The sequence below is a fragment of the Hoplias malabaricus genome, chromosome 2, assembly GCF_029633855.1.
Source record: "Hoplias malabaricus isolate fHopMal1 chromosome 2, fHopMal1.hap1, whole genome shotgun sequence".
Lineage (NCBI taxonomy): Eukaryota > Metazoa > Chordata > Actinopteri > Characiformes > Erythrinidae > Hoplias > Hoplias malabaricus.
In genome coordinates, this window is record NC_089801.1 from 36,707,377 (window position 1) to 36,724,251 (window position 16,875).

A 16,875-nucleotide genomic window follows, 5' to 3' on the forward strand; every position below is an offset into this window, starting at 1 on the left:
TATATTACACTTTTCTAGACCCTCAAAGTACTTTACATTCTCTGGGATATTAGGAAGTCGCCTCCACAAAAGTGCAGCATCCACCACACATCAGCTATTAAGTAGAGAGGAGAGGAGTGGGAGTGACCAAGGGATAATGAAGACTGAACCAGTTTGTTCAGTTACAGTGTGTGTACACACACAGGTTCAGGTCATACAGCCTAGTCTCACATGAGAAAAACGTTATATTTTACTCTTCTTAAGCAAGATAATCAATCATTAAAATATCAGTGGGTTCAACTTACAATAAAAATATTAAACACAACTGAATAAAGTATAAACATAATCAAACCCACACAAGTTAGAGCTAGAACCAGAATTGTGAGACTTTATTGTAGAAGCAGGAGAGTGTCAAGGTTATACTTTAATCAAATTATCAGGGACATCTGATGTAGAACAGGAAATAGAAGGTTTTGTGTGTGTGTGTGTACAGATGTTTTAACATATAAATCACTCTTCTGCTTTTAAAATTGTTTGCAGTGGCTCTTGTCCATCAGATGGGGGCATCTTTTGAGCTGGTCAGCTCTAGACATAACACAAGGCTCAGCACAAGTGTGAAACAGAAAGCTTCAACAGCGAGAAGGTCACATTCATATGAAATGTAAAGCACAAACGTGAGATAATACAACAGGAAATAAAACAATACCAATGCAGTTACTGGTGGGAAATTACTTTAGAGGGACACTTAGCACATGCAAATATTGCAACACTATTCTGGATGTATGCTACAGCAGCAAACTTGTGGAAACCTAGCAAACACCTAGGGGCTCTTTCAGAAATTAAGATTTCTCAGTTTGTTCAGAACAATCTAACTGCATCAAGTCTGTCCAATAGGGAAAGAGCTGAGGGACATACATCATACGTTGATTTTGGAATACCCTTCTGGTGTTTGAACAAAACCCTGTATTTAAGAAAAATAACCACATTAAAAGGCTTTAAATTTCCTGTTAATGCAATGAGACAACTGAAATGTTCAGACAATGTCAAGGGCACTTGGCATTTTGAAATGCTATACAAATAAAATAAAGATATGGGTTTTGTATGACACTTACAAAATACTAGTCTTCAATTAAACCTCATACACTTTGTGTAAATGTTGGTAGACATCTTTATGATGTATAAACTCAGCTTTCTTAAAAGGTGCAGTGTGTAAAATCTAGTGGCACCTAGTGGTGAGGTCTCACACTGCAACAATTTGAATACCCCATACGTCCATTTCAACATAAAAACAACAAAGGCCCAGTGCTTGGTTTGTTTGTCCTGGACTTCTGTAAAAACACTTCAACCCAACACCGAACCCTCTGTAACAAGAAGGCCCTATCCATGTAGATATTCCAAGCTAACAAACAGGTGAATGCACACTAAAGAAAACATGGATTTGTACACTGTGTAAGTATATTCCTGCTAAGAGATCCCCATAAATAACACACTGCACCTTTAAAATGAACTATTTGGGACACATATGCCACTTATATAATCTTATAAGATGAATTCTCCATGCTCAATGCCAAGCAACAACTACAGGGGTATAAATCCATAGCATTATACTTTGGAGCAAACTTTGGTCAAGAGTGACTGATCTTAAATTAGGACCTGACCTCACTAATGGCCTTGTGACTGAATGCTCAAAGGAAATTTCTAATTTCTAGACTAAAGACTTTTCAGAATAGTAGAGAGTGTCGCTGCAGCAAACAGAGACAACTCCCTTTTAATACTCTTCCATCAGAAGAAATGTTGGACCAACATGTGTCTACAAACTTTAGGTTGTACAATTGTAAGGAAAATGTATGGGGGGAAAAGGTTCTGGAGACATTAAGATAAACAATGGCCACGTATTTGCTCCATTTACTGGTTACGCCTGCATTAGAACTGTAGTAATGTATGATCTACATTGAATCAGAAATGAACTGTGCTCTCTAGCTGTGTTTTCTTTCTGCTGTTGCACTTTACACACATGCAACCAAATATTCAGACTCGTTTTCAAATACCATCATAATTTCTGAAGTATCTGCATTGTGTTATGTATGAGCTGACCATCTCATGGCAGTGAATAAAGTCGATAAATCAACCCTTTTCACACGAATACAGTAATCGAATTCTTCTTGAACGAAATGACCACGTTTATAAGTTACAGTTCACAGCCGTTCCATTAACACAACCATTATTAACAGAAAGAAAGGAAGAAAATAGCAGATGAAGAAAAGTGCGTCGCGTTGTGGAAATGTTTTTTTCTTCCACCCCCCCCTTTCCACAGTCCTCCACCTTTCCATCAGGCTCTAGTGTCTGGGTCCCTGTTCCCTGCAGAGAGGAGGCAGACTTCCTCTCCAGAGCACTCGCCAGCAGCCAATTGGTCAATGAAGAGAATCTGTGGGCAGAGCTTACGTTTCCTCCACTTAGAAATGTGTCTCTGTCATAATCATAATTGTCTCTGGTTCAGTCTCTCACAACATAACGATTTACAGGCTTTGTTTTGCTCTCAGCGATTTTAAAAGCTCTCAGTATTTTTTAACATTTACAAAGACTTTAATGGCGCCAGTGAAGTCAGCAGAGAGGAGGACTTCTGTGTGATCTGTTTTTAAAGCTCCTGAGAAACACAGGGAAAGGGAAATGAAGGTTAGTTCAATTTAACATGGTTAGGGATATAGGATGTAATCTTAAATTCAGTGTCTCATTACAATAATATTAATGTCATATGCTGATATTCTGAGGTCAGAAATTCTCGTTAATTCTAATCGATAACCTAAACACTTGTGGAAAGTCTGTAACTCTATTATGAAGCTGATGGCCAAGGATTTACTCCATTACCTGATGGGATGGTCTCGGAGTCGTCAGTGTCGCTGCTCTTACATTCGGCGTCAGGTTTTTCCTGCCCTGCCTCCTGAGGCACAATCAAACTGGGGTGTGGTGCAAAGATGGCAGATGTCACCACTGCATTATGGGCTGAGAAACATAATGACACAGCAACATAAATATCAGAGTACGCTCAGTTCCTGCAGATGATTTAAAGCTTGTTCTTTGTGTTGAACGTCTCAGGAGTATTTTAGTCGGATACTTTAAGCTCAAAGAAGGGCATTCTTTGGTTCTCTTTCTAATAAAAAGTGTTCACTATAAGCTTATGTTATGAGGATACACTTCTGTACGAAATACACAGAAGGCTTTTCTCCAAACAAATGCACATAATTTCTATTAAAGCATGTGGCTCATATTTTTATGTTACTTTTAAAGAGTACAGGGCACAATGCTAGTTAATGTCAAATCAATGCACACACTTGTCAACATTCTCCATTCATCAGGAATGAAATAAAAATGTGTTTAAATTTTACCTTTAATTCCTTCCCAGAAGTCATTGCGGTCTCTTCGCACAGAGCTGAACTTGCTGAGGTCATGGTAAGTGCTCCAAATGTAAACGTACTTGTCCTCTGAACCACTCACAATGAATGAGTAGTCATGACTACAAGAGTGAAAGGAAAGGCAGCACATTAAGAGGTTAAATGACACAGGGTTATAACATTGGCATACTGTACTTATGTGCTATTAATACACACCATTTTTAAGGGTATACAAATGTGTTTCAAGTCACAAAAAAAGTGCAGATCTCGGCTTTTAGATTTGTTTTTCTGAAGTACTGTTTCTTTAAGGGCATCTCTCTCTGTCCTCACCTGAAGCTGGCTTTGATCTGACTGCTGCTGTTGACGTAGCCTTTGTATTTCATAGACAGAGACAGGTCCCTCAGGTCATAGAGGCGAATCCGCGAGTCGTTTGACGTCACTAGAATCTGTCAAAAGAAAAATGCACTTTTTTCAACGTTTGTGTCTTCACTGCTTCAAAGAATTGGAGGAAAACTGCAAAACAACAAAAACAACTTTTCAGACCAAAGACAAAGCACCTTTCCCTGTTCTAAAAAACATTTAAGTGATAGGTTAGGGAAAATATTACATTTATGCTTCCTCTTTCCCAAATGGAGTCAAATACATGAGACCGTTATGATGTCTGAAATTTGCTTCTTTAGTTTGCTCCAGATTTGACGAGACTGATGTAGTTAAGCCTCACCAATCAGAATCGCTCTTAAAGTACCATTACATATTAGCCACATGAGCTGATAATTTACATGTTGTTGTACAGAAGAAAAATGCGCTAACCCGAAATAAACTGCATCCTGTGGCTTATTTTAGCACAGGAAGGATTAAGATTCGTATTATTTTATTTAATAATAAGCATGCATGCATTAAGCATAATTAAGTGGTTAGTACCTTATTCTCTCCAGGCAAAGGCTCGATGCCAGTGATTTTGCGGCCCACGCGATTCCTCCCTCTTGTGGAGCGGACGTGGATCTGTGTGTGATACTTGAGGCGCTGTTGGGCAAGCAAAGAAAAATAAATAAACACAGATCAGGAGATTTGTATCTGTCTTTCATGGATATATCCTATATCCGAGACCTCCACTGTTTCATATCAAGAGAGCACTCTACCTCCAAATGAAATACTTTTAATGAAAGGAAAACAATAATTACCACCGTTCTAGCCTAATCCAATTCCACAAAGCACGTAAAGCACTGTAATCTGTCAGGATTACTGTATCCATCACAGAATGTTCATTTGCATGAAAATGATGTGTGTGTTTTACAGAATCAGTTCCACCTAGAAGTTAGAGGCAGACAGACAAACGAACACACCTCTGTGTCGTAGAAGATACAGCGTCCATCGTAGGTGCCGATGACGGCATATTTGCCGTTCTGGCAGAAGTTTGCCGCGGTGATGAGCCGCGTCTGACCGTCCACTTCGTTCCACAGAGCCACTTTCTTATCGGGAATATTCCACAAACGCAGCCGGCCGTCTAAAGAGCCGCTCAGGAAATACCGGTCATCCTACATAGGCAGAGAGACAGAGAGAGATGCTGTTCATTACTACTGTTACAAAAAATAATGATTCTAATCCATGGCTTGGCTCCGTCTTTGGCTGAGGAGAGCTCTTTCTCTCACCCGTGGATGGAAGGCAATCGCTGTGACGAAGTCTACATGCTGGAAACAGCAGAGGCACTCTCTTCGGGAGATATGCCACAACCGCACCGTCTTATCCATGGAGGACGACAATAGAAAATAGTTCTGTAAAAAGAAGGGATAAGACTTCTATTAACAAAAACAGTAAAGTTTAACATTCTCGCACTCTCAAAAAATTCCATAGCTTTTGTTATACTCCTGTCATTTTATTATGTGAGAAATCACCTTGAATGATGAACAGAGGTCATTACTAGAGTTGTCAATGCCAATCCAACTTCAATCCTTATGTATTTTAATAGATTGTAATGAACTTGTGACTTGTTACTAATAGCCTGTGCATCACAAATGTGTAAACAGTAGCTAATTTAATAGGTTAATCTTCTTAATCACTGTCCTTTAAAAGATAATAAATACAACACTCAATGATGCACAAATTCCGTTCCCAAGAATCTTGAATCTGAAAACAATGACTGTTTAATTTTAATAAGGCCTGAGTGGGAGGGCTCACCTTTGACCAGGAGAGGTCAAGAAGGTCGGCAGTGTGGCTTTTGTATTTGCAGAAGGGGACCTGCCGGAAGGGAACGTTTCTGTCTTCAGTGTCTGCATCTTCTACCACCGCTCCCAGCTGAGACAGAAGCAGAAAACAGAAAAACAAATATATAGGATTTAGCTTAGAAATCTGAATAGTCTAAGAACACAAATCAATGACTTTATAATATAAATGAATACAGCACTGTGCACAGCAGAAGTAGACTGAAGTTCTATATAGAGCCACCAGAGGGTGTAACAGACAAATGAAGGATCCTACAACCATTCACAAACCTAGAAATATATGACCACTCCCTTCCCCTCCACTCCAACTCTAAACAACTGTCTAAGAAACTTACACTTCTGTAGGATACATTTCACAGGAGTGTAAAACATATCAGACAGTTGTAATGCATTGTTCTGACTGCAAGTTAAAAATTGGTAATCATGTTAACATCCCATGATGTACGTGTATGTTGTAGCCTAAATAACTTTCTCAAACTTGTATAAACAGCTCCTCCAGTTACATAACTGTGTATAGTGTATGATTAAATATGATGAATATAATTCTAAAGCCATGGCGTGAAAATACAAACTTCACAATACTGAACTGAACTCAAAAGAATCTTACACTTCTTTCTCACATTGACTGGTGTAGATTGACCAATATATAAACCATAACATACAGGAAATGATCTTACCCCTCCTTCAGTATCAGACTTGGACGAACACAGACTCTCCTGAGATGGAGAAGGGGACACGCGACCTGAAAGAATACACAACCAAACAAATTTAGTCTGCAAAAAAGACTGACACACATCAATAAACAAACGCATACAAATTCCTATATTGACATTCATACATTCAGACATGCGTTCACCTACGACCATTAAAAGGTCTGAATTAATGTTCTTGCCCATGCTAGCCAGCAAATATTATATGATGAATTATACATTTTTTGAATGTTATTAAAAGTAGTATCCACTTCTTTATTACTAATAATCTTAGAAACAATAATTAATTAATAACTAAATGTGTTTATATTCATGTAAAATACTCTTAATTAGGTATGTGCAGAATATTTGAGCATAATTTAAAGTGGATGAATAGCACTTACATTGACCTAAGGCTTTTGGAACCTACAAAAATGGACAACAATCCTGCAGCCGGTGTCCTGAATCTGCTCTGACAATCATTGATTATATCATTAACTCCCAGCTGATCAATTAGAACTGCTACCAGAAGCTCAGCACTTGGTGTATAGATTTTCTATTTCACACGTGTATGCACTGCATCAATATTGTGAGTCACTGTGTGTGTACTTGCCCTCCGTGTTGTATTTGATCCTCATGTTGTTGAAGTAGTCGTAGGCATTTTTAAGGACCCAAATCCGAACCACGTTATCCTGACCGGCAGTAGCCAGCAGCCGGCCGCAGTGAGAGAACTTCATCGTCCACACCGCTCCCTGAACATGAGACGCGTGAATAAAAATACACACATCTGCCAAGACATCTTTCAATTTTTACTTTTGACCTGGAACTAAAATACTAATGACGATTACTTAAATAATCAGACACTGGCTTGAATCCAAATTGCCTTCTGATAATCTGGGTTGTAGCCTTGTCTATAAAAAACAAAAGACAGACACACACACAGCTGTTCTGCTCACCATGTGCTCTCCACTGAGGTCCTGCACCACCCTGACCTGGTCAAAGTCAAAGGGGCCCTTGAAGCTGTGAGCTGCTTTAAACTTCACTGGTCGAGTGTAGGGCATTCCCTCATCGTCACTGGAGGACGGCTCGTCCTGATCCGTGTGAAACACCTCATCCCTCACACTCTTCACTTTATTCACAGCGCGTTCTCCATACTCCTCCAACAGGTGCTTCCCTCGCTTCACAGACTTCCCCAGAAACTTCTTCAACTGAGTGCTGAGTGGGAGAGAGAGAGAGAGAGAGAGAGGGATAAGAAGGGACAAATAAAGATAAGAAAAATGGACAGTATTAAACATGGGATGTATGAAGGCATATAAGGAAGGACCTATGTTTTCAATTATCTCATAAATATATTTGTATTTATATATTATTAAACCACTAAACACAGCAGTGCAGGTTTCCTTACGTTTTCTGTTTGAGTTTCCCTCCATCCGTGTCAGACAGAGGAGCCTGACTCTTATCATCATCATCCGACTGAGCAGCATCATTTCTGTGGAGAAAGGAGTCAGAGTAATTCATGCTTACTTTGTGAACATTATATATCACATAAATTACATCAGGAATAACATATATAAGTGACCCTGTACGTTAACCAGCACCACTGACCCTTAATCGAATCATAAGAGGAACAGCAAAACACATCCTTGACCGGTGCCATCTACAGACCCAAAATACTAACAAAGCGAAAGACAAAAGAGAACATAGCCCATAAATGTTAACACTGATGAACATGATGAAGGATGGCATGAATCAGCTAGCACATAATAAAGTGGGACCATGCTAGCTGGTAGCCACTTGAGTCATTGTAATTCACTTCTGTACGAAATGTCCCTTTGAATCACAGCAGTTTAAAACAAAAACGAATGTCTAAGTGGAGTTTAAAACGAGCTGCGGCGGCAAGAGAAAGATTAACACCGTTTTCTCCTCGCTGGAGGGCAGCAGCCGTGTGTCTGAGTTTCGTTCCGCTGTAAAATGAGGACAGATTGGAGTGTGGAGAACAGGATTACTGATACATTTTACCCTGGAAAGCCCCCAGGCCCACCACCACATCTACAACACTACACGGGCCAATCTCATGGAGCAACAATATCAGAAGGACACCAACAGGAAACATCCCCTCACCACATTTGGCAGCATATACTGCTATAACCTCACAGAGGACAGAGATTAGGAGCACTTAGCTATTCTGAATTTGTTTATTTTTAATGCATATTATGCATCATTAATGTCAGTCGGTTTTAAAAAATGTCATACGTTCAGTGAAACCAAAATTACCAAGACTAAAAGCTCACTACTCTAAATATTTTGTTCCGCTATTATGTTACGATGCCTGAGATATGACGTTTTATTACTACAGTGGCATCAAAAAGAGTAACTAGATTTATATTAGCAACAGCACTTAAAACAAACAACTCCCTTTGATACTAATTACAGCACACACCCTTCAGTAGAAAACAAGTTCACTGAAGCCACTACAGGACGTTTTTATTTGTTTTGTTTTCTGTCAAGAAGGCAATGTACTACCTTACCCCTAGCGCGCCATGACCCCTGGGCTTTTCTTCATGTTTTGAATTCTAATGTAAAATACTCTCTATTCAGGACTCCAGCCCAGATCCTCTGTTCCCACTGTGAACCTTCCCCATACGAGTAATCACAAGCTGCTGAACACTGATTACCTGGTTTAGTCCTGTTAAGAACTGGAGCAAAAACAAATGTGTTTCCCTGAGGACAGGTTTGGGAGCCCTGCTGAAGTGAGTGATGCAGAATCAATGCTGCATTTCAAATCATGTAAGGAATGGTAAGCATAAAAAGGTCAATAGCAGAAGGCTGCTCTCCTTATTCAAGTTCTCAGTGTGTTCTACCAGCTCTCAGTCAATGTACACAGTGCTCCAGGTGGATCATTTTTTTTTTATTTTAAGTGAAACTAATATTGCAGGAAAAAAAATGTATTATGTGTTATTACAGCATCACAAGCCATGTTTTTCAACTGTGGACAAATGTGGAGGTGTAATTGTCTTCATTTACAAGGAGAACATATCAAGCTATTGTGCCAGAGGGGCCCCAACTTTCCTCTTTGGAACAGTATTAGAACTAAGGCCTAGGTAAAGAATGATACATCTTGATGTTCTTTTAGACTTGTACAGCGAAACTGGTGCTGTGTGGGTAATGTAGTTCTTTTACGTGATATACTCCTTTGTCCTTCTCATGATGTGCAGTGTCAGCGGGTTGATTCCAGTTGGGAGTTTCTCCTCTGCTTGGATCAGTGGGATCTCCTCACCTGTGTCCAGGTTCTTAATCATGACACTCGCCAAGATCTCCTATATAAACACAAACACACACAGATACACATGCAAATGCCAAAAGTCAAACAGGGTCCCATCGGAATTCTTGTGTGAACCAAGTATAATGTCAAATATACATGTACACAACAATACCTCATCAGTGAGCTCTCTGCCTGAGTTTGAACGCGGTCTCTGAGGTCCAGGAGTTTCACTACCACTAGGACTGGACGCTTGCTCATCATTTTCCTGTACACACACAAACACGCCCACAAAATGTATTTTCTCAAAAAACTCAAATAATATATATGTTTCTGTTACAAATATGAAGATTGCACTTTAATCACAACTTGCATACTCAGAAGCTGTTCAATGAACCTGATATTATATGCAGGAGCCACTCACTTGTGCAGTTACTACTTTCTCCCCACTGGTGGCACTGGCGAGGTCCAGAGAGTGCTGCATCTCTTTAGTCAGGCCCCTCACCGTGGAGTTAGGACTGATTAATCCACACGGCTCTGCCACTGGCTCTGAAGAAACTAACCAATCACAGCATACGTTAACAAAGATTAATAGGTGATTAGTAATGATGCTAAATAAGAAATGATATTTAAACCAATTTCAAAAAAAGGCCACAACATATAGAGGACATACCACGAAGAGATTATGGGGACATGCCCTTTCCCTACAACGCTTTTCTAAATCCTGCTCATGTATTTTATTTAATTAAAAGGTAAACCAAGGTAAAACAAGACGATAAGATAATACAACATTCTGTCATGCAGCCTCACCTTCCAGCCCTGTGGGCCGCATCACTTCCAGTGACTTCTTGCTGGGTGGGAGGGTAGGGCGAGTTGGGGGAGGTGGCCTGGGGGGCGGTGCTCCACCGGGAGGGGGCGGCCTTGAGGGTGGGGTTTTCTTTGTACTAGCTACAATATCTGGCTCCACTGTGAACTGTCTGGGAGGTTTGGATGGGCCTGAAGCGTCTGTCTCGAGCATCTTATCTGTTATAGGAACCTGCTCTAGGATGTCAGCTGTTTTGATCGTGTTTTCCGGGCTCTCTGCGGCGCAGGCGGCTGGGCTGACGGCGGGTTGAGACGGAGACGGTCCCAGAGTGCTTGTGATGTCTGGGGGAGGAGGAGCCTGATTTTGCTCCTGAGAAAAAGGATCTCCACCTGCCACATCTGGAGCAACTTCTTGTACATCTTGTGAACTCAGTTCCCGCGGCCTGACGCCAGGCTGTTGTTGTTGTTGTTGTGAGTCCTCAGGAGGGGTCTCAGAATCTTCTGAGGGTCCCTGAACTGCAACTGGTTCTTGAACCCCATGATTGGGAACAGAAGGGGTTGAGCATCTCTCCTCTACTCCGAGCAGCTCTTCAGCCTCACCGTTCTCCTTCTGACTCTCCTCTATGATGCTGTCGATGATCTAATAACAAAAAGGTAGAGCCATGGTCAAGATTGAACATCAACAACTCAGACTAGTGAGAAAACAACACAGAACACTTGTGGATCAGTGCCACAGTAGGTACTGAGGGTAACAAGAGGGTAACACAGACCCAATTAACACCCAGTTAAATTGTAAAAAAAAATGTAATCTTTACATTTTCTATTATATATTTCTGCTTCATTTAATTCTGCACAACACAGTGAGAGCTCATTTTTACACTTTCTGTTTTGGAGGCGGACCTCTTGTGCACACACTCACATTATATTTAAATTGGTTGGCTTGCTTCCATGCTAAATTTTTATGGTAAAATGCCCGTGTTACAACACACAGGTTTATATAAATATTTGCAGAAGTATAAACTGACTAAGTATTTTCATGGTTTTATTTAAAAAAGACAAAGAATTTGTCCTAGGGCATAACCCAGGACTGTACAGCTTCACCCTGGCAAAGTCTCATGTAAAACAAAATAACACAAATTTTAATCATTTTTCTCTTACCTTCAGCCAAGACATGTTCAGTGTAATGAAACACATCTTGTATTTTACACTTCAATTAGCTAAATAATAACACAAGCTTACATCTCATAGTGTTTGCAGCAGTTTTGGCTTATACCATTTATGACACTGTTAAACATTCAGTTATTTTTAAAGACGGACAAAATTACAACGCACAGACAAAATAAGATTTTTTTTTCTGTATTTCTGTCCATTAAAATTTCAACTGAATGTCACACAGCACCAAAACCCACAGTTAACCTTGACCATAAACATGCCTTAATTACATGTTAGTTACATTTGCTCCAATAAAGAAGTAAACTTCAATCACTACAAATTAAAAGGTGTAAATCAGATGCTTATTTTTCCCCAGTCCTCCACAACTGAAGCTGTGCAGCCATTAATTGTAGCCAAGTGGAGAAGACGGTGGATCTGCGCTCATGTTGTAAGTTGTGAAATGTGAGTGAAGAGGTGGTGGTTGGTTAAGGCAGTACAGATGTTTACGTGAGACCGCCACTATAGAAACAATAGGATTTTATGTTCCTTGGCACGGCCAGGAAGGATCTCTGAGCACACAGGCACTGATGGAACAAGCCTGGAAATCAGCCAGCAACACAAAGTTACAAGCAGTTTAAAAGATCTCAGAGGAAGGTTTAAAGGGTGGGTTTCTCTCGCTTGTTTTTTTATTTTTTACCTTGTTTGTGATTCCTGTGCTCGCTATGTATATGTAATAGTTACATTTTGCATATGTATCATTTTTATGGAAGTATCAATACCTAATAATATTTTATAAGTATGTATTATATGTAACAAGCTACTTGTTAGGCAGCATATTTATTAGATTCAACAGGATGTTGTCAGCACTGCCAAATTGACATTGAGATACCAGAGATAGAGAGAGACACTTCTGGTTCATAAACACACAGACCTGGAGAGAGTCATCCTGACGAGGCTCTGGTGGCACCAACTCAGCTGCTGCTTCCTGGAGCAGGTTCTCATCTATGGCCTGCAGCCAACAAGACAGAAATAATTCAGACACTGTAAGAAGAAACACCTACAGACACTTAACATACAAATCACACAGGTTAAAATGTACATATACACTATATAATATACTGCAAATTATAAAAACTTGCCATATTCAGCTCCATGTTCACAGCACTGGGCACAAATATTTATCAACAGCAGTGTTTCTCAATACTCTAACAAATAGGAGATTATAAACTAAATCAAGAGGGCAGTTGATGTAAATATGCTAGCAGGATAAAGGATACTATTATTAATAAATACATTTGATAATCTGTAAAGGCTTCATCTTAAATAGGGTTGTGATGAGTCCAGAGCCTACCCAGAATCATGGGGTGCAAGGCAGGAACAAAGGGGACAGAGAACCAGTCTGGGCTATGGACAATGTATTATTAAAATTAACATTTCGGTTTGCACGCTTATGGAATTTGCAATATTACGTTAGTGAGATTTAGAGACTGTTCATAAATAACAGATGGTATTAACTTTATATATGTCAGTCCTTAAGAAGTTATTTTAAAGTGCCCTAAAATGTGTCGTGCACTGTCACTTGTTCTACTCATTAAAAAGTGCAATGCTAGTGTGTACTTTAGTCTGTCATAGAATTTGATTTCTCTGTTAGCTTGCTGTAGCTGGTAGATGAAGATACATATCTAAATTTAAGCACTGGTTGACGAACAGCTAGACAGACATAACTAGTTTCACTGTTTCATAGCTGTTTATACCTGCATCCTTTAAGCCCTTCAACACTGTGACCAGCCCAGACTATAAATTTACATTGCACAATATAGGCCCTAAAAATGAATATCATTATGTCCCAACACCAATCATGGTTTTAAATTTTAAATCAAGCTATTGTTCTTTTAAAATGGCTCTCCAGAAGTAATTGTAAGTAATTATTAACTTAAAGTATTCTGTGGGCAGTGCCTCTGCTTTCTGCTGACTCAGCCCTCAAACAACAACAGGCATTTACAAAATCTATATCCTGAAGTCCTGGCATGATGTTTCCACCCGTACTTAAGTCCTAGAGCTGGATCATAAACTAAATATTGTAAAGGAAAGAATAAAAAATAAAAACTTATAAGTAATAAATTTATAAAAGCTCAGGCTCAGCTCACCTTTGGCTGGGGAAGAACAAACTTTGCAGGTGACCTGAAGAGAGAGACCCAAAGCAGATTAAGTGCAGGTTAGAACATGCATGACTCAGAAATACTTAAATTACTTTCTTCTTTGAAAAGTGCTGGACTGAATGAGCTTTTCTTTAAACATCAACACATACAGTCCTGAAAAACAACTGCTAAAGATGTACACACAAAAACGTCTGTGGGCTAAACACACTACGTTTATACTCAATACCACTACTCTAAACATCTGCAGGCATTTGTTCATTACTCTCTCTCTCTCTCTCATGTAATCACATGCCCTTTGACCCCAGTCACACTGTGGAAACAAAACAGTTGCTGTGCCCAGAAACTGTGCCACATTTACTATATAGTGCACTATTTTAGTGTTCTGCCATTTTGTATCTGTGTTTGAAAAATACTGTGAAAATTCAGTGCACTCAAACAATCCCACAATGCACTGCATTAAATGGAGTACAACCTATATACAATAACAGATAATGCATTCCCACAATACACTGCATTGTTTGGTAAAACAACACGAGTTATGGTCAGAAATCCTTCACAAACTTGTGAATTCAGTTTCCTATAATGATGCACTACGTAGTGAGTAATGTAGGAAATAGTGAGCAGACACCAATTTTGAATGTAGCTTTTGTTAGAGGTAAACCTTCTTACCTGGACAAGGACAAAACTTGGGGAAACATGGCATGTCCTGTGATGTGACTATTGCAAATGCACACATTGTGATGATGATGCTGAAACTGATATATTGTGCAGCTATACATTAAAAATTCACCACTATTTTCCCATTAAATGCATGACTTTTACATAAAGACAGCTATAGGTTTGCTGCTGGTATTGAATCGTAAAGAAAATATCTAGATTTGTTTTTCCAAAATCAGTGGAAGGTTATCTTCTTTTACCCAGAGTACTGGTAAAGATTACTGTCAGACAATGATTAACAACTCCAGTGAGAGTTAGCCATGCCTAGAGTGACCAGGCCTTCTGTTTTAATCTTAGCTCACATGCTTATGACTCAAGTACTACCTGGCCATTGTCAAGGCATCAACACAATCCACCAGACATGCTATAGTGAGACTAGCGCAGACCTTGGCGTCAAAATAGAGTGAAAAAGATGAAGACTTCATTCTAAAGAATAGCATAATATGACAGGGTGTTAGCAATGATGTTAAGGCCATCTGTACTGATGGAACAGAGTGTGACATCTCATATAGAGGGTCATAAATAAAAAACAGCCCAAAAAAAAATGATTTCAACAACAGAAAAACGCAATACATACAGAATGAAGACAAAGGTGTAGAGTTACAGCTAAGCAACATCCAAGGTATCAGACATTTATCTTGGAAATAACATCTACACCTCTCATTCTAGACAGAAAAGGATGTTTAGGGTTTAATCGATGAACGGAGAGGGACTTTAAACACTATCAGCGACACACTGAGTATATGAGCAGATAAAGTGGATGTTCGTAGACAACTCTCAGGCGTAAATTGATACAAAAAATATCACTAATTATTAGCATTGCACTAACACTCGTATGTTAATTTCAAGACAAACTAATTACTGCATTTAAACTTTAGTGTCAATGAGGTTTGCACAGCAATGTGTTTTATCACATCCCTAACCTGTCAGCTGTCTACTCGATAATTTTTGTACTCATATAATATCTATATATATTATATAATATCTCATATAATAAAGCCTTTCTCTGTGTGCCTCAGCGTCTGGGTGTTACTCACACTTTTGGGGAGGGAGTGAAGTTGACATCTTCTGGAGCGTCGTAAAACTCCTCCGTGTCGCTTGTATCCGACGCCATTTAGAGCTCACTCCTAAAGCCAGGGGCTACATACACAGGCCCGGGGTGGAGTACCGTTAAACACTCCCGAGGTCCGTTTTACAGCGAGGAAGGAGCCCAACTTCAAGCAGAAACTGCACAAACACACAGAGTAAGGACAGGTTTTGACACGTCCGCTGTTTTTGCAGTAGCTCCCTCTCTGCCAGTGAACGACAGCAGAGAGCTAACGGCGCACACAGAACACAAACAGACGGGGAGGTTGAGAAAAACAGCCAAATTTACCCACTCTGACGCTGTAAATCCTCCTCGGCCCCTACGGAAACTCTTCCACGGTTTTGCGAGCAGCTGTCGGTGCTGTTATTCGGACGCTATTAAGGTTTTTAACCCCTAAACACGAAGCAGAACACAGGAGGAAGAGGAGCGGCAACTGATTTTTCTCACGAAGCGCTGAACTCTCGCGATATTGTACGCGACTCTCCACTGGCTCTGACAGCTGATCTGGAATCAGTGATGTATTTACAGATACATTTGTTGATTGGTGAGAGTGTTTTTAAGCTGCCTTCGGCCACGGATTAAGCCCCTAAATACTGCTCTTTGTTCAGAGTTACAGATGTAGAAGTAATTTCCAAGAACAAATACCCCTAGGAGCTTAAAGTGGTTTAGCTGTAACTCTAGACTTTCACCTTTACTCACTTTGATCTATGAATATTTAATTATGTCCTCTTCACCCCTCCACCATTCACCTGTAGTTCAAAAGCACCAAATTGAAAAGATTCGTTTATCAGTTCTGTGACATTTAAAATGCCTTACAGCAGTGTGTTGAGAGCATTATAATACATAACTTGCATAATGAAATGGAAATGTCTAAACCTCAGAAAAGTGTGCAACTAGCAAGACCTGCTGTGCATGTGGGTAGTAACAGTCCAAAAACACACGTTGGTACTCAAAAGTGCCCATCGGTGTGAGAGTGTGTGAGAGGGCGCCCCCTCCATTGGAATCAAAGCACGTGAGAATCAATTGCTTTGGAGTGTTTGGACAAAGCAATTTAATCCCCACAGGACGGGTCCCCCACTTGAGGGCAGCCATGATCACAATATGTTTAGTATAAAATAAAGAATCATAAAACAAGACATTGAACTCTTTAGACTGATGGAAGTGTAATAGTTATATGATTTATTAGGTTTAATTTATGTACTATTGCAAGGTCTTTACGCAGAAGTATTTATTAAAATTACATCATTGACCATACAAGAGCACTTTGTAGTCTATTATGACCCACCTATTGCTCTGCATACTTTGCCTCCTTTCACTCTGTTATTCAAGAGTCAAAACCACTACAGAGCAGGTATTATGAGTGTGGTGGATCATTCTGGGCATGGCAGTTACACTGAGGTGGTTGTAGTGTGTAAATGTGC

At 39.8% G+C, this 16,875-nt stretch overlaps 1 protein-coding gene across 2 annotated transcripts; it reads right to left on the bottom strand.

The window, feature by feature from the left end:
- Positions 1 to 351: 351 nt before the first annotated feature.
- wdr44 (WD repeat domain 44) lies at positions 352 to 15,946 on the bottom strand. 2 transcript variants are annotated; one of them, XM_066658970.1, is made up of 20 exons: positions 15,747 to 15,946; positions 15,405 to 15,594; positions 13,639 to 13,672; positions 12,423 to 12,500; positions 10,346 to 10,979; positions 9,960 to 10,093; positions 9,711 to 9,803; positions 9,457 to 9,593; positions 7,682 to 7,765; positions 7,233 to 7,491; positions 6,890 to 7,028; positions 6,265 to 6,329; positions 5,544 to 5,660; positions 5,018 to 5,140; positions 4,712 to 4,903; positions 4,290 to 4,391; positions 3,699 to 3,814; positions 3,363 to 3,490; positions 2,845 to 2,979; positions 352 to 2,623 (listed from the first exon to the last, which is right to left on the bottom strand). In XM_066658970.1, the coding sequence occupies exons 2-20, from the start codon at positions 15,479 to 15,481 to the stop codon at positions 2,535 to 2,537; spliced, it is 2,736 nt and encodes a 911-aa protein (XP_066515067.1). In that variant the 5' UTR covers positions 15,482 to 15,594; positions 15,747 to 15,946; the 3' UTR covers positions 352 to 2,534. The 2 variants fall into 2 exon arrangements, with proteins under 2 accessions (XP_066515067.1, XP_066515066.1); XM_066658969.1 differs by having other exon boundaries at positions 15,743 to 15,946.
- Between the last annotated feature and the right edge of the window lie 929 nt (positions 15,947 to 16,875).

Coding starts and splice junctions, on each gene's coding strand:
- wdr44 (XM_066658970.1), bottom strand. CDS start 15,481: ATGGCGTCGGATACAAGCGACACGGAGGAGTTTTACGACGCTCCAGAA. Junction 9,594..9,710: donor GCAGAGAGCTCACTGATGAG/GTATTGTTGTGT, acceptor GTGTTTATATAG/GAGATCTTGGCGAGTGTCAT. Junction 7,492..7,681: donor GGGAAACTCAAACAGAAAAC/GTAAGGAAACCT, acceptor TCTCCCACTCAG/CACTCAGTTGAAGAAGTTTC.